Source organism: Peromyscus maniculatus, chromosome 21, assembly GCF_049852395.1.
Source record: "Peromyscus maniculatus bairdii isolate BWxNUB_F1_BW_parent chromosome 21, HU_Pman_BW_mat_3.1, whole genome shotgun sequence".
In the NCBI taxonomy this organism is placed as follows: Eukaryota; Metazoa; Chordata; class Mammalia; order Rodentia; family Cricetidae; genus Peromyscus; species Peromyscus maniculatus.
Genome location: NC_134872.1, coordinates 68,971,898 through 68,998,142, shown reverse-complemented (window position 1 = coordinate 68,998,142; position 26,245 = coordinate 68,971,898). Strand labels below are relative to the sequence as shown.

The 26,245-nt window shown below is 37.8% G+C and overlaps 1 protein-coding gene across 5 annotated transcripts in view; it reads right to left on the bottom strand.

The window, feature by feature from the left end:
* Window positions 1-26,245, bottom strand: part of Khdrbs2 (KH RNA binding domain containing, signal transduction associated 2) — a 522,706-nt gene that overhangs the window by 6,672 nt on the left and 489,789 nt on the right. Inside the window, exons 8-11 of one of the 5 annotated variants that reach the window (XR_006066591.2) lie at window positions 23,562-23,620; window positions 11,657-11,828; window positions 9,644-9,700; window positions 4,582-4,725 (exon numbers count right to left, since the gene is read on the bottom strand). Coding sequence is in view for 2 of the 5 variants with exons in the window: in XM_042265820.2 (XP_042121754.2) it covers window positions 11,731-11,828; window positions 23,562-23,620 (157 nt within the window). In the remaining 3 variants the exon portion in view is untranslated. Of the gene's footprint in view, window positions 1-4,581; window positions 4,726-9,643; window positions 9,701-10,555; window positions 11,829-23,561; window positions 23,621-26,245 lie in introns of those variants that run through there. The other 4 variants (XR_013046800.1, XR_013046799.1, XM_076557974.1 and 1 more) reach the window with 4 other exon arrangements.

The following is a 26,245-nucleotide window of genomic DNA, read 5'->3' as shown; positions in this document are numbered from 1 at the left end:
TTCACACCAAGTCCCAACATGAAGAATTCATGTGAGTTTTCTTGAACAATCCTTTTTAATTTCAAGAAATCTTATTTTCTTATTTTAACAAAGACGATTAGACAAAAAAGTCTTGCAGGCCAGTGCAACAGTTCAGTGCCAAAGGTACTTGTTGCCAAGTCTGATAGTCTGTGTTCTATCGCTGGACCCACACATGGCGGATGGAGAAAACAGACTTCCAAAGCTTGTCCTTTGTCTCCCCAAATGCATGATGTTGCATGTGCTTCCTCAAATAGATAAATGAAAAAATATATATAATTTGTAAAATGTATTGCTTTCTCCATAAAAGACAATTTGCCCTTCTTGGTTGAATGTCTTTTCTTGCTTTTTACTACTGTGATAAACATCATGAGAAAGCAACTTGGGGGAAAAAGGGTTTATTTCAGGTTGTGGTTTATAGTCCATCATGGAGGGAAGTCATGGCAGGAATGTGGAGGCAGGAACTAAAGCAGAGGCCATGGAGGAGTGCTGCTTCCTGGTTTGTTCCCCATGGCTTGTTCAGCCTGCTCTCTTATAAATGCAATGGCCACCTTCCAAGGGATGGCATTGCCCACAGAGATATGAGTCCTCCACATTAACCATTAATCAAGAAAATGCCCATAGTCTTATCTGTAGGCCATTCTGAAAGAGGCAATTCCTCAGTTGATATTTCCTCTTCCCATATGTCTAGGTTGTTGACAAAAACCAACCAAGACACTCTGCATTATATTAGAAATATTTTAAAGTATAGAGACTTACATTTGTAAATATATTCGTGCACATATAATGCCACATAGAACATCAGCACTTTACATACATATCAATATGATAATCTGCAGAAATCATAGATAATACATAAATAATATAAGACATGAATGAGTTAGAGGCAAAGTGTTACATGTCTATTCAGTATTCATTTGATGACAGCCTCCCATCAGCCTAAAGTAGTATCCTGGCTTAGATTTCAAAAGTTATACTTTTTTCTAGGAGACACTGATTCTTACAATGAGGAAGGTGAAGTCTGTCTGTTCTTTCCAAATATTTCTTGGAGATATTAACAGAGATATAGCCCTTGATGCTACTCTTCAGTGTGTGGTAGCTAAGGATGTAGTCAGCTTAGCAAATATTTTAGCTGTAGATTTTTATAAGACTACTCTTTAATAAGGGTCCTTCATTTAGTCACAGGCTATCAATACAGTGTTATTTGCTCTTATCTCCTGTGTTGAAACCACACAGTTACTGGTAGAAAACTATCAATTCTGTAAGTCATTTGGATATTAAGATATACAAAAAACTTAGAGTTAAGCCCTAGAGAATTGAAAGTCCCAATGCCTGGTACCAGGTTCATCAAGAAACTTTATAGCAATTAACCTGTTATCATAATAATCTAAAAAGTTTATCAATAACATAAATGCATTAAATGAGCAATGAATTCTTATTCAAACCCCCTTTAGAATCAACGCTTCTAGTAGCACTGTACACTATAAAGTTACAGGACTCCAAAAACATAAATGGTTGGACACTGTCACTTGAAAATACCAGTGGTGTTATAAGGCAGTGTGGTAAGGTACCTGTAGAAACAGCACTCATTGATTCTGTACTTGTTTCTTAAAACCACTATTTATGTGCATGAGTGTTTTGCCTACATGATATCTGTGCACCAAGAACACCTGTTCAGTGTCCATGAAAGCTTGAAGAGGCATTAGATTCCTGAAACTGGAGTTACAGATGGTTGTGAGACACTAAGTGGGACCTGAGACTCAAACCTAGGTCCTCTGGAAGAGTAGCCAGTGCTCTTAACTGCCAAGCTCTCTCTCCAGGTCTAGATTTAAATTTTCTTTTAAATCTCTGGACCAGTCCAAAGATGTGATGTACAGTATTTGTAATTTCCTAAAATGTGAGTTTAATTACCAAAAATCGTGAGTTGTCATCAACCTGCACTGTTTACTTAATATTGTACACATAGAAAAATTCAAATTTGTAAAAGTCACATGGGAAAGTTCAATGACCTAAGAAAATGGTGATAAATAGTTGTCCTGTTCTGGGCACCATGACACACAAATGGAGACACAGCCACTTGGCAGGATTGTAAGCTCTTATTGCTAAGAGCACAAGGCCAGCTGAGGTGCCACAGGAAATTCAGATATGGTCTTTAATGAAAACCTGCATGTGGTGGAGACTGGAGCCAAAGCCTGCTCTGAGGATGTAGGATTAACCTTGTTTCTCATCCCCTTGCACTCAGAATGGACCCTTATTTTTTTCTCTCTCTGAGTCTAGTTTGTCCTTTATTTCTGTGTTCAGTTTTATTTTGGCATCTTAAGTATAACAAAAGATAATGCACATTTCAGTTGTATTGTCTGATAGAATAAGGGATAACACCCGGAAATTGTACCATATTTTGCAAGAATATACATAGAGACTCACCAATACAAGAAAGCATGTCTTCAAGAAGAAGTGACCATGGTTGTTGTTTAAGACACACAATTTCCTAGTTTACTTTCCTTTTTATTGAAGTTTTATGTTACTTGGTTATTTATTATATCCCTATATCAAAAGGCTTATGTATTTAGCAATATATAGGTTTTCTGGCAGTCAGATGCCAGGTTTGTGTAAAGTAAATACTTTCACCCAGGATTATCTACATCATATGTAAGGATATTGGGAAAATAAATGAAGATGTTTTTAGGTGCTTAAACCACAATTTGTAATATGTTAGCCATCATTGCATCAGCCATTTTCTTTACATTATTAATTTAACAATTGTACCAAATTACTGCTGGAATTACCTTCATTTTGGCACGTAGGACATATTTATATATCTGTATTTTCATCATTTTATAGGATTTTTGTGAATATAAGTATCTTATAATTCCCAATATTTATCTGACATATGTGGCTAAAGAATAAATATGATAATGAATATTTCATAATTGTGTTCTAAGACATTATACTACATAAATATTAGTATTAGAATTAAAATATTTTATTAAAATTAGAATATTTTAAAAAGTACATTAAATTTTTCTAGCAGAAAACTTATCTGGATTCTAAGGCTTTCTTACAGGATAAATTTTCATACGCCCACTTGAAATACACTATGAAGATGTCAATATATTTAGAATTTGTTGACAAGGAGAAAGAACCAATTTGAGGGCATCACAACTAAATTTGGGAGAAAACGCAATCAATCACTGGTATCATTTTATTTCATCTCATGATGCTATGTGCTAACGCTATTATTATGACTATTTTACCTATGACAAAACTGCAGCTGAGAAATTTAAGATAATTTTGTTCACACTCCAGCTCATTCCTTGTTCCCAGCCAGTTTATACAGCCTTCATCCTCACATACACACTAACTTTGGCAGACTGGGTTTCAGATTACTTTGTCCCTCTAAAACAGAAAGTCATTTCATTTCTGAGAGTTGAAGTCCCATGTATTTAACCTGGTTGTGATGGTGCACAGCTGTAATCCTAGCATGTGTGATACTGAGGCAGGAACATCATGGTTTTGCAACCAGCCTAAGCCCAACAGAAATTTGAGAACAGCCCTTTCTTCATAATGTGAACTGCAATAAACAAATAAAAATATCAAACCCAAACCCCTGGAATGTTGACTGTATTTATCTATTAGCATTTTATTTCAGATAAATAAACATCACCTGAAGAAGAAAAAAAATACTGAAGGTAAAGAAGATAAAGTAAAAAAATTATTTCTAAGAAGTGGCATTATATACCTGAATTTTACAGTAGGCACTCTGTTCACCAACTTTGTTACATGTTATTTTAACAATCATAAAACTGAATCATTTAAAGCAGTATAAAACAAAATAAAGCCCTTCTGAAAATTACCCATTCACGGTAGAATCTGCCCTTTTTGGAGACTATAATTTTCAGTGTTCACTAGAGATATTTTTTTAATAGACAAAGAGTTAACAGCTAGAAATTCAGTCAATTTATACTAAGAAGTCATCAATGATAAAAGAATTCTAAAGAAGTTTCTAAGAAAGTGTGATATATATGTTTTAAATATTATTGCCCACAGTGGGGCAGGGCAACGGGGGGCCTGAGAGATGGTTCAGCAATTAAAAGCATTCACTGATATTTCAGAGGACCCCAGTTCAATTTCTAGCAACCAACTTGGGTGGCTTACAGCCACCTCTAACTTCAGTTCCAGGGAGTTATGAGGCTTCAGGCTTCTGTGTGCACCTGTACTTATATGCATATGTCCACACAAACATCCACACAATATAAAAAGTAAATCAAATCTTAAATAAAACATTGTTCATACATCCGACAGGCGTACAACAAAAAGCTCACCAACACTATTTCATCAGGAAAATGCAAATGAAATTCCCAATGAACTATTACCACAACCCAATAAGAATGATTATTATAACAAATAACTCTCGAACCCTTTTATGGAATATGAATTCATATGGCAATTATATAAAATGCTATGAAAGTTGAACCCAAACTAAGAATAAAATTATGGTACAGTTCAGCAATCCTACTAGTAGTTAGAGCCAAAGGAAATGAAATGGGTATGTTGAGGAAATACCTGCATTCCTATGTTCATTGCAGCTCTATTCACAGTAGTCAAGACATGGAAATACCAGAATGGCCATCAGCCGATGAACAGATAAAGTAAATGCAGTCCATATGCATAGCAGAATACTATTCAGCCATACAAAGGAATGAAGTCCTGTCATTTGAAACAACATGGATGGAATTAGAGATTATTATGTGAAGTGAAATAAGACAGGCACAGAAAACCATGTGTAGAATGCAAAAATGTTGATCTCATAGAAGCTGAGAGCTGAAGTGATATAAGAGAGGGTTGGGGAAATTAACCAACGTGTGCTAAGTTATGTGTAGACAGGAGCAAAACGCTCTGCTGTTACAGTTCAGGGGAGTGACTACAGACACCAGCCATGCTACTGTGCATTTCTAAATGCCAGGAAAATGGTTTTTCATGTTTTCTTCACAAGGCAATATATTTGAGCTGATAGATATGTTCGACCTGATTTAAACATTATACAGTATAACATGCACCAACTCATTATAGGATATCCCATTAATATGTTTTAAAAATGTGTTTATGTTGCTGTTAGAATAAATTTAGATAGAAAAGAATGACAATTTGCACATGATCTCACAAACCTTTCTCCCAAGAAGAGAATGTGAGCTTCTCTCTTGTCCTTTTACTATGCCACGTGTTACTAAGAACGTGATGGGGGGGGTATTAGGAAAGGAGGTCACCATGGCCTCAGAGAACATGAAGAACATCATAAAGTCAGGCTATAAGGTTACAGGATAGGGAACGTGATATTCCCACGTGAGGCAGACAGAGTGAGATGGGGAGAGTGAATAGTCTCATCAGTTGAAGTCACCTTAAGAGACACTAAGGTGGCAGAAAACTAGTGGGGATCCTATCTCAAGGAAGATTCTGAGAAGAGGAGCCATCTGTCTCTAGTCTCTATTGTAAGTAAATAAATAATTCATCACGTAGCACCGTGAAGTGGAGACACAGTGGATCAGAACCATAAAACATTATTGATGTGTAGCTGGCTAACCAAGTTTAAAGGGGTGTTTTCTCTCTCTCTCTCTCTCTCTCTCTCTCTCTCTCTCTCTCTCTCTCTCTCTCTTCTCTCTCTCTCTCTCTCTCTCTCTCTCTCTCTCTCTCTCTCCCGTGTGTGTGTGTGTGTGTGTGTGTGTGTGTGTGTGTGTGTGTGTGTGTGTATAAATAAGATAAACCAGAACCTCTTAAGATGTGTAGTGTGTGTGAATCAGACATCTCATTTCCTCCCAATCCTTCTCCTTACCAAGTACAAAAGACTCAGATGTAAAATGCATATTAAGTACAGTGACCTTTTCTCTCTCACAGTAAACAATCTTTCAAGAACCAATTAATATATTCTGCATAAGGAACCAGGAAATTAATCTCCAAGCTCAATGTAGAAGACTAGTGTTGGTCAGTCCAGGACACTACTGTTTGTGAAATCAGCTATTCATGGGGACACCAGAACGTCCAGACAAATGGAATATATTATCCTAGCAGCAGAGATTTTAAAAAGTGTTTCAGATGGGCTGCTTCCTTCAGCTGTGTGCCTAACACATGACTGTATGGCTACACAGCAATATTTCTGTGTTGAAATTGACCCTATTTTTTTTTTAAATAGAGTTCTGATCTTTGATTGCAGAACAAAGGCCTGGAATTGCTTTTGTGCTCATCTAATTATGTGAGTGTTTTATCATCACGTCAAATGGAGCTTAGACTACAGATGGAATCTTTGACTCTACAAAAGGCGACAGTCATGCTTCGTGACAAACGTGTGATGCTTTTACCTGTGTCTTTCAGTGACTGAGTCAGACATTTTAGAAGGATGATGTTTGTGGAGATAGCAAAGTAAAAATGCATTTCAAAGTAAAAGAAAAACACCACTGTGTGTTTTTTTTAAAAAGTATTCATTTTATTGCTACAGAATAAAAACTAGGGTAAATTTGAGGTTTTCATATTTTCAAATTTCTTCAAAATAATGACTCTCTATATGACTATTTTTAAATTTATTTATGATTGTGTTTGTGTGTCTATGTAAGTGAATGCCACAAATGTGCAGGTACTCATGGAGGCCAGAAAAGGGCATTGGATCCCCTGGAGCTGCAGTTACAGGAGGTTGTTAAGAACCCCTACTTGGATGCCTGGAATCAAGTCCTCTGTAAAAGCAGCAAGTGTTTTTAACTGCTGAGCCATCTCACCTGCCCCTTTCCATGTAAATGTTAAAAATATAAATTCTTAAGTAATAAAAGAGTAAAAATAACAATAGCATGTGGGACAGAAAACTTTCTTTTACCATATTCTTTGCTTCTTATTAGCAGTAAGAAATTAATGTTTTTTTCTACAGAATGGGGATGCTTGCATTATTCCATGTGTCTTTTTTTTTTAAACATGACATATGTTTAATAGTAGTATTTATGTAAAACTTCTGGTCCTGTGTTTGGCATGTGTGACCAAACCCAAAAGGTTGCATCATGATTACTGTTATTATTTTTGATGTTCTGCCCTATATCACATATTAATCTATATGTAATTAATTTATAAATTGCCTTATAATTGCATATTTCCACACATTTACTGTGGTATTTTTTATAGTAAGAACTAAGCCTTCCCATGGAGTCTGCTGGAGTGGCAAACAATGGTTTCAGTAACAGGTATCGTCACGCTGGAACCTGAAATTGAACATGGTGCCCACTCAGACTTCTGACCAGCGCTCTGTGTTCCATCAGTACCAAAGAGAACCAAACCCTGAGTATGTCTATGTTGCATGAACTCAGAGAGAATGCTATAAAGGGTGTCTTTCCAAGGGCATGTGTGGTTTTGAAAACACAAGCCCAAGTCATTTTTAAATGAACCACTAAAGGAGTAAAGGCGAGAACTTAATATATTTCTAAAACATTGATTTATTTCATTGAATTTCCAAGAATATTTATATGTCATTTTATGTCGCCTTCATTTAAAAATGGTTTGCAGTTCAGTTGTTATCAAGCCAAATGGCTTTGGGTCCATTAATAAACTAAAGGTGAATACTATCTAAATATCAAGACTTGAAATCACTGGCTAAGTTCTCAAATGCAAGCAAATTGATTCAAATCTAGCCAAGCTTGAGTATAGTAAAACTTGGACAAACACAAGCACAAAACTTTCTTAATTACCAATGTGACTATTATTTAAAGTACTTTGTTAAGGGCTCAAATTTGGTATTTCAGTGAGTTCCCAGTTGTCATGGGATTATCAGTTGACCAATAGAAACTTCATCATCTAAAGGAATCCATAGGAAGTTCACACAGAGCTTCAGAATGTATGTACACAGAGTGCACAAAGATTGATTTGAAGTGTGCTGTGCAAATCCCATCACTTGCATGAGATGGTTTCAGACATGAAAATATTCACCATATCTAGCAGGCATCACTTAGAGTTCCTGAGAGCAGATATGATGTTGGCAGTGGAACCCAGCATAGCTTTCTGCTGCTTATGGGAGAAGCATCTTGTTAAGAACACTGGGTCAAAGGTTGTCATTCTAACCTAGGAGAAATTTCATTCCCCAGCTCCAGAGAATCCCACTGTATTCATTTCTAATTATTTGAAGAGTTGGTAAATTATCCAGTAAAGAAACATGCTTATGTATATATAAAATCATGTTTTCCTGTTCCTAAATTTGATTTCATATTACTCTGTGTATTCTTCCAGGTAGGGAAAAATAACCTTAGGCGATGCAGACTAATTTAGGCCATGAATTTCTGTATAACTCAAGGGATTACTTTCCTTCTTTTCACTTTGTGGTTTGATTTTTGAGTCTTGGAGGTGGCAGGGACCAACTGTTCTCTCTTTTCCACTTGGTTGTGTCTACTGACATTTCTGCATCCAAGTTAGTGAGGTCCCTGCCTTTCTGCAGATGACTTCATGTGTGTATAACTCTCTTTGCCTTTCTGCAGAAGGCCTGCACATGACTACGGGTCTTCCAAACAGCCTCACCCTTGCTCCCTCTAATAAGCCTGGGGGAACACACCATCGCCTCTTCCACAGAGAGTGTTCTGTAGTTATCCGAACAACTTGAATTTGGAGAACCACCTTATATGAACACATGCCTATATAACTACAAATGGCTCCATGTGGCTTTGACCTTGTTTCCCTGCAGACGTTTTCTGTCTAATAACCCCTCCCCCTCCTGGCTGTGCTTCTGCAAAGGTTCTCCTTAAAGATCTCCAAGGCTGTGAGTTGAAGAGGCATTTCCAACAGCCCATTCCCTTCCCCAAGGGCTCTTTCCTCCCCATGGAATAATGTCTCCTCTGTTCCTTCCAGTCCCTCCAAGTTCTCGAGCTCACCCCAGGTGCTAGAATCCCTTGGAGCTTCACCCAAAGAATGAGTATTTATATAGTTAAAAAATACAAAAACAAAGAAACAAATGACCAGAGACAGAAAGCTGGGGTTGGGGGTATTAATCTTTCCTTAGACATTGTACACAGTCATTTCAGTTTTCCTTGCCTCTGGTCAGCCTGCGGCTTTCATAACTGTCTGTGTTTGGATTTCACTCAGAAGTTTATTGGCTAATATTTTCAGCTCCCTGTGTACAGAAGTTAGGCCTCAGCTTCCTCTAGTGCTTGTTACTCAATAACTATTTGCTAAATCAAATAAAATGGCGGCTGAGGAACAAGGAGTTTTTCAATCACTCGAGGACCAATTGGGAAAGGCTGGGTGGTGTTTATCTGACTGGTCAAAAGGGATGGGGGTGATAGCGTAAAAATTGAACACCTTTTCTCTTCCTCTTAACCTTTCTTAAAGATTATGTTTTTCTACTTTGTATCTTCAGAGTACTAAAAGTTTTAATACTGTGATTGTACAATTGGGAGAATAGTTTGTAGAAGAAAAATTCATTGCAAAGGAAAGGGCTAAATATTAACCACTACTTCTTATTTCCTTTCATGCCAGTTGACTGCCAAGCCATATCTTTATTGCAAAGATAAGTATTATTCAGCTTTTTAACAAAAATCTAAGCTTATTCAGTATACCAAAACGTGTCATATTTTGGTAAAGATTATGTCAAAGGTGACAGCCATCAGCTTACCTTTATCCTCCTTAGCCCATCACAGCTGCTACCATTTATGGTGTTCTTTGTGCATACCTGAAATAGTAAGAAAGAATAGAAAACAAAAGCATAACTGAGCAGCATTTATAAAAGGCAAATGCTTACAGTTTTAATTGATGACAGACACACACGTCATAAAACTATTAGCATGCAACTCCAGCTGCAAGAAACTAAACAGCAAAATGCCTCAGCTGATAAGCAGCGAAAAAAGTAAACCAATCACATTGACAAAAAGCCACCATAAACAAAAAAAACTATGTTAAAGGAGTAACCGTTTTGGCATCCATCCCTACTATCCAGTCTTCCACTTTCTTTTTCTCCATCAAAATTTAGCTTACGTTTGATGTTAGCAAGAGTTGCATTACTGTTATTGCTAATTTTAGTTCTGTTTATTACCTTGAGGGTTATATATTGTAAAATAATTTTGGTGCCTCTAGTTAATGTTGATTAGTTGTTTTAATAGCCTATAGACCTATTTGTTATGTTTTTGTAGGTTTACTTTTTTAACTATCAGGAACTTAATAACTGAGAATATTTAACATTACTGTTGCATAGGCAAACTTACAGTTACTATTAGTGTTACCTGTTTAACGTTTAGTCATCCTGTGAGTCCTGCGACATATTTCCTTAATAATCATCAGCCATCAAGTCTGATAGTCTCAAAAGAAATATCAGCCCTCTAAACTGCCTTCAAGGGCGGTGATATTTAGCACTGAAAATTACAAATAAAGTTTTTGAGGTTGAATAGCAACAACTAGCCATTGACACTGATGATTTGTTTGTCAAACAAACTGTTAGAAACTACGCAAATGAAGTCCACGCACTCCTTCGAGTGAAAACAATAAAGTGAATCTACGCAATGCTTACATGTTGGATGGGATATTTAATGTGCGGGGAAACTCAAAGGTTGAAGAACTAGGCATTTAGACAGTGGTAAGTGGTAATCTTACCTCTTTATACTCCATTACTCTTTCTCACGAGAGACAGGCTAGTGCAAACAAGTCAATCAGAATTTGTGTTTAGCAAGATAAAGCTTAGAGGATAGTTTAAAATCCATTTATTATTCTAAATCCATTTCTTCCATTAACATGTTATACATTAGTGTTTACTAACCATGATTCATGTAACAGTTTAGTTTGTTAACTTTTAAATTATTTAACAACCATAAGTTATTAATACATTTTAAGTATTACACAGATAGCTTAAAACAGACTTGGGTTCATTTTTGTAATTTTTAAATAGAAAACATTTTAGGCATCTCTTGAAGAAGAAATAAAGCAGGCATTTAAAGTTAGAAAACAAGTAATTCCAAATTTAGTTTTTACAAAAGCCTTCAGCTTTATTGACAAATTATGGCAAACATATTTGACAAATTGTGGTGCCTATTTAGAGAAGCTTACACATGGAACTTTATGTGTGTTTTTTCTTTTTCTTTTTTTTTTAACAAATACAGGTTAAAACACTGAACAAATTCAGTTAGCTACATACATACAGTAGCCACTTGTTTTCAACCCCATTAAAACAGCATTTAAAAATTAAATTTACAACTTAATATTGAACATCTCCATCTGACTAACAGATATTAAAAGACAGGTTAAAACATCTTATCTACAACTTTATTATCAGCTAGTTCAAAATCATATTACAGTCTTTTATCAACCCTAGACAAAGGTTATGCTAGTTGGTTGAGACTCAAAATCTGCTAACAGATTCATGCTCTTTCTTACAAAAGAAAAAGGAAATGATACTAAAACAAAAAGGGGTAAGGGGTTTTACACACAACAGTTAAAAAAAAAACAACCAAGAGAGTATCATCCTACTGAATGGTTTATAAACTATGCTTGCCAATGATTTTTTTCAGTCTGTTTTGTAAAATAATACTAGTTTCAATGTCACGTCAACAGTATTGAGGGAAATACAAGAAATAAGTGGGGATAATTATGAGCATTTATCCCTAGAATAGAAAAAACAAACAAACAAAAGGACTATTACTTGTCTTGTTGCTGTTTATGTGGAGACCAGAGGCTATGAACTGTCTCTGAGGAGGTCACAGGTGAAGAGGACCTTCAATATCTACCATAGGGGTGTTCCCTGTATCCCCCTCTGGCTGACCTTGGTGGTGGTGCCTTCAGGCTGGAACGAGTTGTGGCCCATTCTTCTGGTGCTATGAGTAAGAGAAAGATAGTGACATTCATGTGATTTCACAATCACAGTTAACATCTTCCAAGAAACAACGGTTAACTAACACAAAAATAATAAAATGATCTCAACAGTGCAAGCTAAAAACCTTTTACTGTTTCAGAAAGTGAGACTATACCAAGGATATGTACATGTCCATGACATGATAGCCATTTAAATTAAACCTCCCTGGTGTTTTCCAAAGAAGAGAACATTTTAGTACTAAGATAAATGAACATTTGTTATGTGTTAGATTTCAATGCTATAACATTGCAAGAAGGGCATAAATGTAATCTGGTCATTTAGTCTTTCAATACAAACTTCTAAAACAAAGTGCATATAGTAAACCAGTAGTTCTTAGCCCCTGATTATCTCGAGAATCAAATAAGACTCAAAGCAAAACAAAATGAATGCCTATTCTTAGTCCCACGGACCAATTAATTGAAACACTCTGTAATGCAGGATCTGTGTGTTGTATCTTTTCAGTGCCTCTCATTTGGTCCAGAGTTGAGATCTATGATAAGCCTCACTACACAAAGTGGGAGATGAGCAGGGCCCAGGACAGAGAAAGTTGAAGTAGGTGAGTAGGTACAGAAAGATTTCTCATATCCCCTCTTCCATAAGCCACTCAGAAAATAAAATGGCTCTTAAGAGACTAGGAAGAGTTGTCTGTGACATGGAACTTAGACTACCACTCCAGAACAAAAGCAAATATCAAAAGCCAGCCAAGCATGTGAGAGCTGTGGGAAATAGAGACTGTATTGACCGTTTTCCCGAAAGTGACCCGCTTCTTCCTCCCCTTTGCTTGTGGGTGGATTTATTTCAACAATCTATGTGATTCTAGAAACTAGCATATCTAGGTCTTTCACTTATAATTTACTCCTTCAGAGTCAGACAGCAGACACTGGAGAAGGCAAGTACCAGAAAGAAAGACACACTTGTAAAACCAGACCAGTAGAATCAATGAAACTATCAGCTGGAGAAACCTCACTGAGGGCAACTGATGCAGGTCCTCTGCCCTGTGATGCATCTTGCAATTAGCTTTTAAAAGCTTCTAAATAGGGATAAGAACATTTTAGTTTTCAGTATAAGATAATGACCTCAATTTTATATAAAAAAAATCAAACATATATCAATATTTGAAAAAGACTTCATTTAAACAGATGTTTCAGAGATGATCATGGAAACATCATTATGAAAAATGATAGTCAAGACTGAAATATTCTGTGTTCACTATTTAAGACTGCGCTGGTTTGAATGAGATGATCCCCATAGTTTCGGGCACTTAAATCCTTGATCACCAGGTGGTGGTGCTCTATGCGAAGGCTTAGATGTGGCTTTGTTGGAGAAGAGAAGCCACTGAAAGTGGCTTTGAGAATTTGAAGACTTTGTACTGCATTATCTTTAAACATTGCATTCCATTTCACACACACACACACATACACACACACACACACACACACACACACACAAGTATTCATCTGTGTGAATGAACACAATGCTTTTGTCTCCTTGCTCTAAGCTGGGAAAATGAATAATACTGTTAGCTCACAATAACTGAAACTATGAAGTTGGGCAAGCAGCAAAAAATGAATTCTTATTCAGCAAATGCAAGTGTTAGACTTTCCAAGATTCTTTGCCATTAACAGATGAAACCAAGGGTTTATGTCTCTTAATTGGGACCTTTCTTCTGTTTTCTACATTAAACCCAACCATAACAGTGAATCAGGGTTTGGAGAATTGTAATTTCTTTTTGTGTCCAGTTTCCTTCCTCGGTGTCTTTCCCACCATGCCCATGTTTGATGCGGTTACCATGACATTCACCACATTGTGCAATCAGTAGCAGTACATGCATGTGCAGTACTTTGGCTTCTCAAGAGTTCCAGCTCAGTAAGTGTTTCCCATTGTCACAACTGACTATGTTTTCAAAGTTTTTGTTGTTAGTGTCTCACCCCTCATCTATAATATTTGTGATCTATGATAGTTTCATTAAAATAAACGTGATTTTAAGAACTCCAAGGCCATCCTAACCTGAGTCAACTATGGAACCTTGGGCGGGGTTGGGGGGGGCAAGAACAGAAACTAGAGAGTGAGAGGAAGCATCACAAGGTTGATTATGCTGGAGGTTTTGAGAAAGATAAAGGTATAAAACTTAGAAATCCATTTGGAGTTTAGCTGCTCTTTTAGGAGTCCATTTACTACACACTAAGATTTCAAAAATATTTTCAAATTAAGTACAAGGTTTGGATTCATAGTCAATTATTTTTAGTCCCATCATGCTGTTGCAAAGTCACTTAAAAATATCCTCACAGTGAAGCTTGAAACTGTCTGTCTTATTGTAAATAACAGAGTAAACATGGTGCTCTAAGTATCTAGGGGATTGTTGTATGAGAAACATTGGCTGGACTATAAAATAAATGAATAAAAAATTACTTCTCAGAGAGGGTGCTAAGTATCTCTCTGCCACACTGAAATGACTAGACTACCACAGGATTTATAAAACATGAACTGAGTTCATATTTATTTATGAATAACAGTATCATCAACTTTTCCTTTATGATGCATGTCATTAGCCTATGTTCTGATTATGAGCAGAGTCAAGGACAAACCCAGAGAAAAACGTGTGTCAGACTTCAAAGATTATAGCACATTTATAGCCAGTCTTTTAGGAAAACCTTGAGAAAAGTGGGGAGGAGGGAACCACAAACTTTCATCCTTTACCTGAACTTAGATCGACATCTAACATGTAGTGATCTAGATGAGGCTGTTCTGAGCAAATCTACAAATTCACTGGGAACTCAGGTGGAATTGAACCTATCCCAGATCATTCCTTCTCTAAAGACTTTCCTACATTAATTATATTTTATCATCTTGCCTTAATTCTAAAGTGGTTCTTGAGACCTATAAGGAAAGGGACTTTGGATAGTGGCAGTCCCATAGTAGAACAGCATGAATGAAAAGTGCATAGAAATCATTGGTGTTACTGAACCGGGAGGAATTTTTTTTTTCTTTTTGAGACAGGGTTTCTCTGTGTAGTTTTGGTAACATATTACTTCAGTCCAAATGTACCCTTAACTGCTTCTTCTTAGGTTTTCATGTTGATGAAGATACTAACCTAGCTGGGAACCCAAACTGACTGCCCTTGTCAAAATCTGCTTAGGGAACCAGGAATGTGGCTCACAAGAGTCACATGGCTATCCTGGCTCTGAGTCACTTCATAGAAAAGCGCCTTTCAAATATATACTTACTGGTTGTTTTCAAACTGTTCATAAAGGATATGATAAGCTTAGAAGTTTTGCAACTCATTATGATGCCAATTTCTTTTAGTATAGATCATCAGCAAGCTTCACAATTTTCCTATGAGGTAAGGATTACTATTGTCTACCTTTAATCTATGAGTAGTATAGATCAGTGGGTTTAGCTGAGAGAAGAAACAGCTTTCTACCTTCATTATTTTACTTTGGTATGGTGTAATGTTTTTAAGGAAGGATCTTATCTTGTAGTTCAGATTTGCCTGAAATTGCTACATAGCTCAAAATGCCGGTGACAATGAGTCTATTGTGACTCACTCCTGTACAACAGAGGACCACAATATTTTAATTAAACATCTTCTTATTGTAGAGTTCAGATCTCATCTCAATAAAAGAGGAGACAATGAAGCCAGCTGAAGAAAGAATTAGCACTATGGAAGGTAGAAAACAGAATGGTGAGTGACAACTGAATGCAATTTAGAAACTTATCTCACTTGAATCTAAACTGTACTTTATTGTCCATCTAGAGTTCATCCACAGACTTGGAAAGTACAAGAGGACTGTATGAGAAATAACACATGGAAGAATCAATTGGTAATATCGAGTACTAAATTACAATTCTTTCCCTTTAGTTCAGTGAAGAAGGTGGGCATGATTACATTGCTTCATTGATAAGAAACTCAACTTCTATCTACCAGCTTCCTTTACATCTCTTTTCAATTATTATATAGTGTTTGGTCCCAGAAAGACACTCAGCATGGCCATTAGTAAACAAAGAAAGAAAGAAACAAAAACCAGGTTTTAAGCTCCAGGATCATGGAGACTGTGCTTCCATGTTGATTGCTTTGGAGATACAAGTGCCGCTCTTGCACCCTATTCTTAATCATCCACAGAATAGTACTATCTCATTGTGTACCCCCCAACTAGCTCGTGGTGTCCAACAAGCTTTTAAATCATCCTTAACACATGTCCTTGTCTCAAAAGATTTTTGACATAGCTGATCAAAAGTTAAAACTAGTCTTTTCTTTTTTTTTTCCTAAGCTTACCAGTGTAATTGAATTGACAATCTCTAACATAGGCAGATGCAGGTTTCCAGATTGCCTTAAACTATTCAATTGAGAGTAGATAGTTCAAAACAAAACTGAAATCTTAAATATAGCTAATGTAAAAAATACCAACTAGGCAATGAAGTAGTGAAGTGGTGGTGGTGGTGGTGGTGGTGGTGGTGGTGGTGGTGGTGGTGGTGTGTTTGTGTGTGTGTGTGTGTGTGTGTGTGTGTGTGTGTGTGTGTGTGTGTGTACACTCATTTCTGGGTACGCAACCTATGGAGAGCTGAGATCAGCCTTTATGTGTTAGCCTTTGTCTTTCTGCTTGTTTGAGGTAGGTTCTCTTCAGTAAACCAGGCAGTTAGCCTCTGGAGAGTCTCCTGAGGCTGCTTCCCATACTCCTGGAGAAGAGACACTGGGGTTATAGGCAAAGGTGTGACTGCTACAGTGTCCAGCTTTCACTTGAGTTCTGAGGATCCCAACTCAGGTTGACAGACTGGTGTGCCAGGACATTAACTCACTGAGCCATCTTCCTGCCACCCTGCAATTGTTCAAGTTATGCTGCCTTTAGGAAAGAAGATATCCATGTATTATCAGAACTCACTGTATTAGATGTCATTTAATTGCAATTTCTGAAATAGTATAAGGGAAAATTAGTTTATTCTTAAATTACAAATGAATTTTTTTTTTGGGGGGGGGGTTTCAAGGCAGGGTTTCCCTGTGTCACTTTGGTACCTGTCCTGGATCTCGCTCTGTATATGAGGCTGGCCTTGAACTCACAGAGATCTGCCTGGCTTTGCCTCCCAAGTGCTGGGATTAAAGGCATGTGCCACTGACACCCATCTACAAAGGAATTTTTAAGATACTTTTTGAACACAATTCCTGTAGGTTGTCTTTCAGTTAAAAAAAATAAAGTTCAAAATTTTACATTAAGATGAAATAACTCTGTGTTGTTGTGGAATATTACTTTAACTAGGTAACGATGTGTTACATTTGTTAATGTTGTGGAATATTACTCTAACCATGTAAAGATGTGTTGCTTTGCCTGCCTAAGGCACTGAATGGCCAAGAGCTGGTGGTAGAGGGATAGGCAGGGCCGATTGGCAGAGAGAAGTAGGAGGAGGAATCTGGGCTCAAGAGAGAACAGAGAACTAGGGATAAAAAGAGGGAGAAGTGGGGGGGCAAGCAGGCAGCCACCAGCCAGCCAGACACAGAAGAAACAGGAAAAGTAGGACATACAGAATGCAAGAAAGGTAAAAACGCCCTGAGGTAAAAGGTAGATGAAGAGAAACAGGTTAAATTAAATTATAAGAGCTGGTGGGACAAGCATAAGCTAAAAACAGGCATTCATAACTAATAATAAGTCTCCGTGTCGTGATTTGGGAGCTGGTTGGCAGCCCAGAGAAAGCCTGCTGCACTGTGTGATATTATTCTCAGGAATACAAAAAAAAAATTCAATATTAAATTCTAGGACAAACAAACTGTTTGCATGTATTTTATTTCCAATGGCTTTTATATTCATGGCAATTTTAGAAAACTCATCTTTTGTAAAATCAATTTCTCAAATGTGTATCTCTATTTACTGTTAAATACAGCAGGCTTTTTGTTCTTCAATCCCAGGGCTGGCATGAATGCCAGTTGGCTTCATTTTCTTTAGCTGTTTTCACAGATTAATCAATGCAGGCTTATTTTCGCACTGGGATAATAATCATCAAGCTCCTCAACGAAAAATGAGGATGTTCGTGTTCTGCAATCTACTTGAAGAGCCGCACTCCGGTGCCCTGGATTGAAATACAGCCCCCAATTTCTTTTTGCTTCCATTCATTTCAAGATAGTGTATTAATATTATCCTCCTTGGTTCCACACAGCTGTCACTTAAAATGCCACTAACGAATGGATGCATAATTAGCTCTCTGGTTCATACATTAAATACATTTTAATAAACAGCTCTTTTCTCTGAGAAGATAATATTGCTGTCCATTCATAGCTGTCAATCTCAGAGAGAATGAAGAGGGTGTTTCTCATGTGAAGTCTTGCTTGGGTAAGCTGGTGCTTGGCCTGTAATTAAAATACTTCCCCATTGAATTATGAGCTATTCAGACATATCCAAAATAATTTTAGTAATTCTGATTTAATTAGAAAATATTTTAGATGTGCAGAAACTGATTTTAAATTCTTACCAATCTAATATTCATTCTCTAAAAATAATACATTCTAAAAATGTAATAAATATTAGTTTAATAAAAACAGATCTGATAACATACTAAATATTAAGTGATCTTTATAATCAATACATTTAAATATTTAGTTATATTTAAATTTAGTATTATAGTGTTGCAAGGAAAGCATTTAATATTTAATGTCACCTACAAATATATAATTTGTATTTTTTACTTCAACAATGAAACATGAAACCCAGTGAGACAAAAATTCTTTTCATCTCATGATACACAAAATAAACTGTATAAAATAGAGGCCCAGACTTGGAGTCCCAGATACTTGGGAGTTTAACTGCAGAGAAGCACTTGAATCCACAGTTTGAAACTAACCTGGGCAATGTAACAAAATGTTGCATTCTTAAAATTATGGAGTAAATCAGTAAATATTCAGTTACCACATGCATGCACACACACACACACACACACACACACGCGCGCGCGCGCGCACGAAAATGTGTTGTTTGTCTTTCTGAGTTTAGCTTATTTCCCTTCATATAAAGATCTTCAGTTCTACCTATTTCTTGCAAATGTTATGATTTCATTTTCCTATCCAGCTCAATATTTTACTGTGTATATTTGCCATGTTCTACTTTTTCTGTTGATGTTCTTAGCTGTAGTGAGTCTGGTAGCAATAACATCGATGTCCAAGTGTTTCTATGATAGGACTTAGAGTCCTCTGGATATATACTCCAGGGTGATATAAACTGAGCTATTCTATTTGCAGTTTTCTGAGAATCTTCTTTATTATTTTAATAGTGGCTAAATGAATTTATGTTACCACCAGCAGCAAATAAGGGATCTTCTTACCCCACATCCTCAACTAGCATCTGTTGTCATATTTTTTCCTTGATGTTATCCCCTCTGACAGGGGTGGGAGGGGATTTTAAAGTATTTTCAATTTTCATCTCTCTGATGGCTCAATATGTTGATTACATTTTTCTTGTGTTTGTTGCTATTTCTATTTTTTTTTCATCTGAGAACTATCTATTCATTTTGTTGGTTCATTCCCTGATTGAAGTTTTTTTCTCTTAGGACTGAATTTTTTTCATCCCTTCACAAACCATCCTGCTGCACATCACCAAATGCAGCACTGATTCCACTGCATATGATTCCTTAAGGAAAGACAGCAGCTATTTTCCTTACACCGACATACCAAATGTGAAAAATGACGACCATGATGAAAATCTCAAGACGTTTCATGAATAATAATCTACCCCCTCATTAGAAAAGAAGTTCCAGGAGATTTTCATCTGTAGTATTCCACCACTGAGAGCATCACTTACATTTCATAGCCACTTAACAAGCATTTTTAAATGAATAGTGTTCTCCAACTTTGTACAGATCTATGCCAATTCAGAACACTTGGTATCTGAATTCTGGGTTCTAAACTCATAAAGATTATAATCTGGTGTAATATGTATACAGCCATCTATTACTGAACAGGAAACAACAGGAGCCATAGAAAAATAATATCTACTTTGTACACCACCGTAAAGCTAGCACCTACCAACGCCTATGTGCAAAAAAGAAGAATACATTTATAAAAAGCTAAGTTTGTATCTTTTCTTCATCAGATGATCATTTGTTGAAACACTCTCATGTTGCTCTTACACTAGCTGAGCTTTGACAGTACCACTGCTGATGTCATCAATGATGTCATGAGGGTGGCAGTCATCCACATTGCTGTGCACATATTGTGCAGTACCCAGGATCTCCTTAATAGTTCTGGAGAGTTCTCCGGGTAAGACTAGTCCCACATCTATCAGACAATGTTGACAATCTCATCAAAGTGGTATTCCCATGGTTTCTAATGCTTTTCTGCTGCTTCCTGCTTCTTGGTGGCTCCATGAAGGCTTGCTGACCAGGATGAAGGCAGAAGGTACATACTTAGCCTGGGTCTGTTCTAAATGGCCAGTTTGACTATCAGTCTCAGACCTTTCTAACCACCAATTGCTTGGGCAAGGTCATCACTGACATTTGGGGGGACATACCTGGGAGATGGACCTTGGAGGTCATCATAGTTACTTCTCTATTGCTGTGATAAGAAACCATAGCAGAGGCAACTTACAAGAAAGTGTTTAATGTGGGTTTATGATTTCAGAGGGTTAGAGTCCATGATAGAGGAACAAAGGCATGGAGGCAGGAACAGCTGAGAACTCCATCTTGATGAGCAAATAGAAGACAGAGCTCACACTGGGACTAGCACGAGTCTTATGAAACCTCAAAACCTGCCCCCAGTGATACACTTTCTCCAACAAGGCCCTACCTCCTAACCCTTCCCAAAGAGTTCCACTAATTAGGGAACAGGTACTCAAGCATATGAGCCTATGGGAGACATTCTCATTCAAACTGCCACCGAGACCAAGGCAGATAAAGCACTGATCTTGCCTCTGTGTGGTAGTTTGAAAGAAAATGGCCTCCACAGGGAGTGGCACTCTTAGGAGGTGTGGCTTTGCTGGAATGGATGTGGCCTTGCTGGAGGAAGTGTGTCACTGCAAAGGTGGGCCTTGAGGTCTCATATATGATCAAGCCACACCAAGTGTTTCAGGTTACTTCCCGTTGCCGTTAGATCAAGATGCCTAATTCTCCAGCAGCATGATTGCCTGCATGCTGCCATATTCCCAGATGCCATGCTTCCCCCCAAGATGACAATGGACTAGACCTCTGAAAATGTAAGCCAGCCCCAATTAAATGTTTTTCCTTTATAAGAGTTGTCATGGTCATGGTGTCTCTTCACAGCAATAGAAACCATAACTAAGACAGTCTGATGCACCTCAGGTACATGACTTTGATCTCATTGGGTTAAAGATGAGGGGAATGGTGGAGGTGGCTGGTTGTTAGATGATCCTGGATTCAGGATGACCAACAAAAGCTACACCTCAGCACCCTCACTGATGAAAGCAGAAAAACTATGTTTGTATCTTATTCTTGTATCATCTTTGGTCACTAACTGGACAAGGTATGTGGCTTGATTCCTGTACAAGGAGGAGTAGGCTTGGAATTTGATAAGACAGCTATTTTCTTGTTGAACCTAAGGAACTATGGATGCCACGGGTGTTCAGCCCTGTACCTCAACCTAGCTGGGCAGTGGTGACCTTACCAAGATTAAAAGTGTCAGATCTTATTCTTTCCCCGATAATCACTGCTCCCATTTTTAGGGGGAAATGTCAACCAGACACTTTGGGGTTTCATGTTAACTGTTCCACTGAGGAAAAGTCACTTAATGCTACAGCCTTAGTTCCTCATCTTGAAAAGGCAGGCAATGTGTGAGAATGTTCTCTAGAGGATGGTGATGCAGATCCTATCATAGGCTAGGATCCTATCTCTTGCTAGTGTGCTATGGTGTTCCTAAGTAATGACTGTTTCTAAGGATGACTCCATTCTTCTTTGTAATCTTTATTCTTTCCCTCCCCATATGACCATCTGGGCTGTGCTCCCCACCTGACCATCTGTGATGTCCTCCCTACCCAATCATCTGTGCTGTCCTCCCTCCTGACCATCTGTGCTGTCCTCCCCACCTGACCATCTGTGCTGTCCTCCCTCCTGACCATCTGTGCTGTCCCCCCCCACATGGCCATCTGTGCTGTTCTCCCCATATGACAATCTGTGAGGTCCTCCCCATATGACCATCTGTACTGTCCTCCCCACCTGACCATCCATGATGTCCTCCCACCTGACCATCTACGCTGTCCTCCCCTCCTGACTATCTGTGATGTCCTCCCCACATGACCATCTGTGATGTCCTCCCCACATGACCATCTGTGATGTCCTCCCCACATGACTATCTGTGATGTCCTCCCCACATGACCATCTGTGATGTCCTCCCCACCTGACCATCTGTGATGTGCTCCTCCCCACATGACCATCTGTGCTATCCTCCCTCCTGACCATCTGTGAGGTCCTCCCCATATGACCATCTGTGCTGTCCTCCCCACATGACCATCTGTGCTGTCCTCCCTCCTGACCATCTGTGCTGTCCTCCCCACCTGACCATCTGTGCTGTCCTCCCCAACTGACCATCTGTGCTGTCCTCCCCACCTGACCATCTGTGATGTGCTCCTCCCCACATGACCATCTGTGCTATCCTCCCTCCTGACCATCTGTGAGGTCCTCCCCATATGACCATCTGTGCTGTCCTCCCCACATGACCATCTGTGCTGTCCTCCCACCTGACCATCTGTGCTGTCCTCCCCAACTGACCATCTGTGCTTTCCTCCCCACATTACCATCTGTGATGTCCTCCCACCTGACCATCTGCGAGGTCCTCCCCATATGACCATTTGCACTGTCCTCCCCACATGACCATTTGCACTGTCCTCCCCACATGACCATCTGTGCTGTCCTTCCCTGACCTGGTCTTCTGCACCTTCCTTTCCTCTTTCCCACAACATTTGTTCTTTCTTCCTCCACACTGACATAGCAGTACACTCTCATGACATGGAGCTCCAAACACCTAGATTACTTCATTGTCTTTTTTATTCTCCATCAGAGAAAGAGGGGGCCTTTGTATAAATTTAATGAAAATCCAAGAACATAAATGTCTAAATGTCATTTTCAAGGCAAACCTGCTAACTGAACATTTTATAGAACCAGACCCATCAAAATGTTGTATTGTGTAAATCGATCACAGGCACAGCAAATGTTTAAATAGAATTATGGTTAATTTATAGTGATTTTCTTGATTCATTAAGGCACTTCAAAATCAACTTTGTGGACTAATATTTTTATCAAATTTTAATGCTCACACGATAAATGTTATTTGGAATTTAAGAGATACATATGATAGAGAAATAATTTGAAGATTATTACATAATAAAAATTATCTGTACTTATAAGTCTAAAAATATTTTAAATTAGATTTTACTGGTATCTGTGAGACAAAAGGAGAGACACGATGTTGAGGTTACATCAAAGGCTGGAGCAATGGGCATGCTCAAACAAAGCAGCACTACTGGCTGCTCACCGACACTGCAGAAATGATCTATGATTGTGATTAATTTCTTTTGAAATTTTGATCAAAATTGATCTGTTCAATTTTCTGCACTGGTTCTGTAAGTCAAATCTTACTGTGAAATTACATAAATCAATGTAGCCAGTACTTCTGTGAAAATGGGGCCGGGAGGTGGATATAGAAGTAATTTCTGACTTGTCAGTGACAGATGGTAGTTCTGATCTCATAACCATAGGAAGGAAAAGGTCTTACCGTAGCTGTCGTAGGCATCCTCATTTACTCCATGACCGTAGTCATAGTATTCAGGCACACTGCAACAGATTTAGACAGGAATCAATGATTCTGTAAGCAGAAGAATCAAAACTAGAACTTCACAAGAAATTCAAAGCCAAACGTGTGCTAAGGTAATATCCTGGTAACCTCCAGCCATAAAACACCATCCTAAAAAAAATACTCAGTGAGAAAAATAAAGGCTATTAACTAGAAGTGCTCTGATCATATTTATCACCTATCTATCTATCTATCTATCTATCTATCTATCTATCTATCTATCTATCTATCTATCCATCTATATCTTCTTCATCATCATCATCTAACAATCATCTATCTATCATCTACCTATCCAATATATTTTGGTGCTGTTTTAGTTGGTCTTCACCTCCATCTTCCTATTTAATAAATTAAATTTCCCCTCAAACACAAGTCTAAGACTTCAAAAGTTGATAAGAAGAAGGATATAGAGTCTATTTTGAAGAAAACATTGCCATACAAATTGATGATCTGATATGTGTCCTTTACTACTGGCAACATTAAAAATATACATCTTTTCTAGTCTATAGACTTGTTAAATATTTGAGCTATTTATTTCCACTCAGTATTTCCACATTGAATAGCTATGAAAGTGGCACTTGTGTTGTTTCTTTTCAAAGGATCACAGAGTCGCCCCCCCCCCCCAAATTGTTTCTTTCTTGGTCCTGCAGCATCACTGCTTCCCTCTTACAGACCTCATTCCAATTAGCATCCATCTTTCGCAGTGACTAGCCCCCTCTATGTGAGCTTCCACAGCAACACTTCCTGAAGGGAAGGCTGTACTCATTCTTTCCACCCACAATCCCTTGCTTCCTTTTGATGACACCAGGCTGCTATATCTGTGGATCCACTGAAAGAATTCTTGTACAGATCCTGACATGTTCCAATATAATAAGAATTCATTGTAATTTTCCTCTAATGTCATGTGATACCATTGGCCATTTTATCCTCCTTTAAGTACCCCTCTTGCTTTGAGATATTTCTAATTCATTCCTTCATTTTTCTCTATTAGCAAACTTCCCATGGCCCAACACCTACTCTCATTTATTAGAAATTTTCTCTTCTTATTCTAACTCCAAAAGCAACCTTGTCTGTGTCTGTGGTTAAACACCCACTCTCTTCCTATGGCTTCTCAATTTTATCTCTACCATTGGCACCTCTCCCTTCTGCTCTCAAGTATGTGAGCCTCGTGTACATTTCTATTTGCTTGTCAAAGTGAACTTTTCCAAATTCAAAAATGAAAATGATTTTCTTCCCACCTCATACTTGTTCCTTTTACACTCTTCTATCATTATCATTGGATACATGTTAGTGTGACTTAAATGACAATATGTGGGCTTCTCTCTTTTATCTCATGTGTAACATTTAATCCCAACAGCATGTTCTTTAATTTCTACTTGCAAATAAGTATAGAACCTGAACATGTCCCAACATTTTCACAGCTGCAGCTGGAGTGAAAGAGTTCTCCATTTCTCTCTCAAATGATTCAACATCCTGCTTACGGCTTTTTTTTTTTTTTTGCCCTATTTTTGTCTTTCTATTTTCTACATAGCAGTCATTGTTACAGATATGTTAAACTGTCTGAGTTCTCTACTCAAAGCCCTTAGATGTCTTCCCAAAGTCCTTTAGAAAAAAAAAGAGAAAACGTTTATAAAAATCTGTTATTTCCGGCCCCACTCTGCCAGTTTCCTCCTTCCTGACTCAATTCAAGGCACACCAATGCTACAGAATGTTCTCTGATCACGGAAGACATGCTATTGTCCCAGTGTCTGTCTTTCTATTTGTTGACCTATTATCTGAAAAATGCTTTTCCTCGGTGCTCAGCTGTCCCCATTCTTCCTGTCTTTAACTTATGTCACTCACAAGAGGTTCTCCTGATCCTTCTTCTGACTAGCACTCAGCGTGTGTCCCCTGCTGGTTCCTCTTGGCACTTGCCAATCACAGCATATTATCATGTAAACTCAAACGCACATCTGTTCATTTACTCAGCAGCTGTTTCCTACTTGTGCTTAGGCTTCCAGGTTTGAGTACTTTGTCCTCCCTTATTGACTCTCTACTACTGTCCCAGACTAATTTTCTGTAGCAGTGTTTGCCATATGACAGCTTCTCAAGATTTATGGCATACAAGGGTTGATTATCTATATGAGGGTAAACGGCATGTCAATGAGTGGCTGCATTCAATTTGGACATTTTAAGAATAATATGCCAAAAGTAGAAAAGCTACCATTATAATAATACTTACATTATTACTGTTACTATAGGCTCTATACACACTTACAATAACATCATATTTTGCCTTAAAAGTTGCCTGGCTTAAATTAGCTGTAATCATTATCATCCATTTGAATATTAATTAATTAAATATCTTAGTATTACGAATTCCTTTTATTGACAACATTAGAGATTGAACCTATTAAATAAGCATTCTATCAATGAGCTCCATGCATTGTGACAAGAAAATGATTTCACACCAAATAGCACACCAGATAAGATCTGAATATGGGTATAGGTTGAAAGAAAATACAGAAGGGGCTAAAATGATGTGTTTTGTGAATATTGTTCTTATTCTTCAAGAGTTTCTTCTAGGTATCAATAGATCAAGCATTTAAGATTTCATTAAAAGTAGT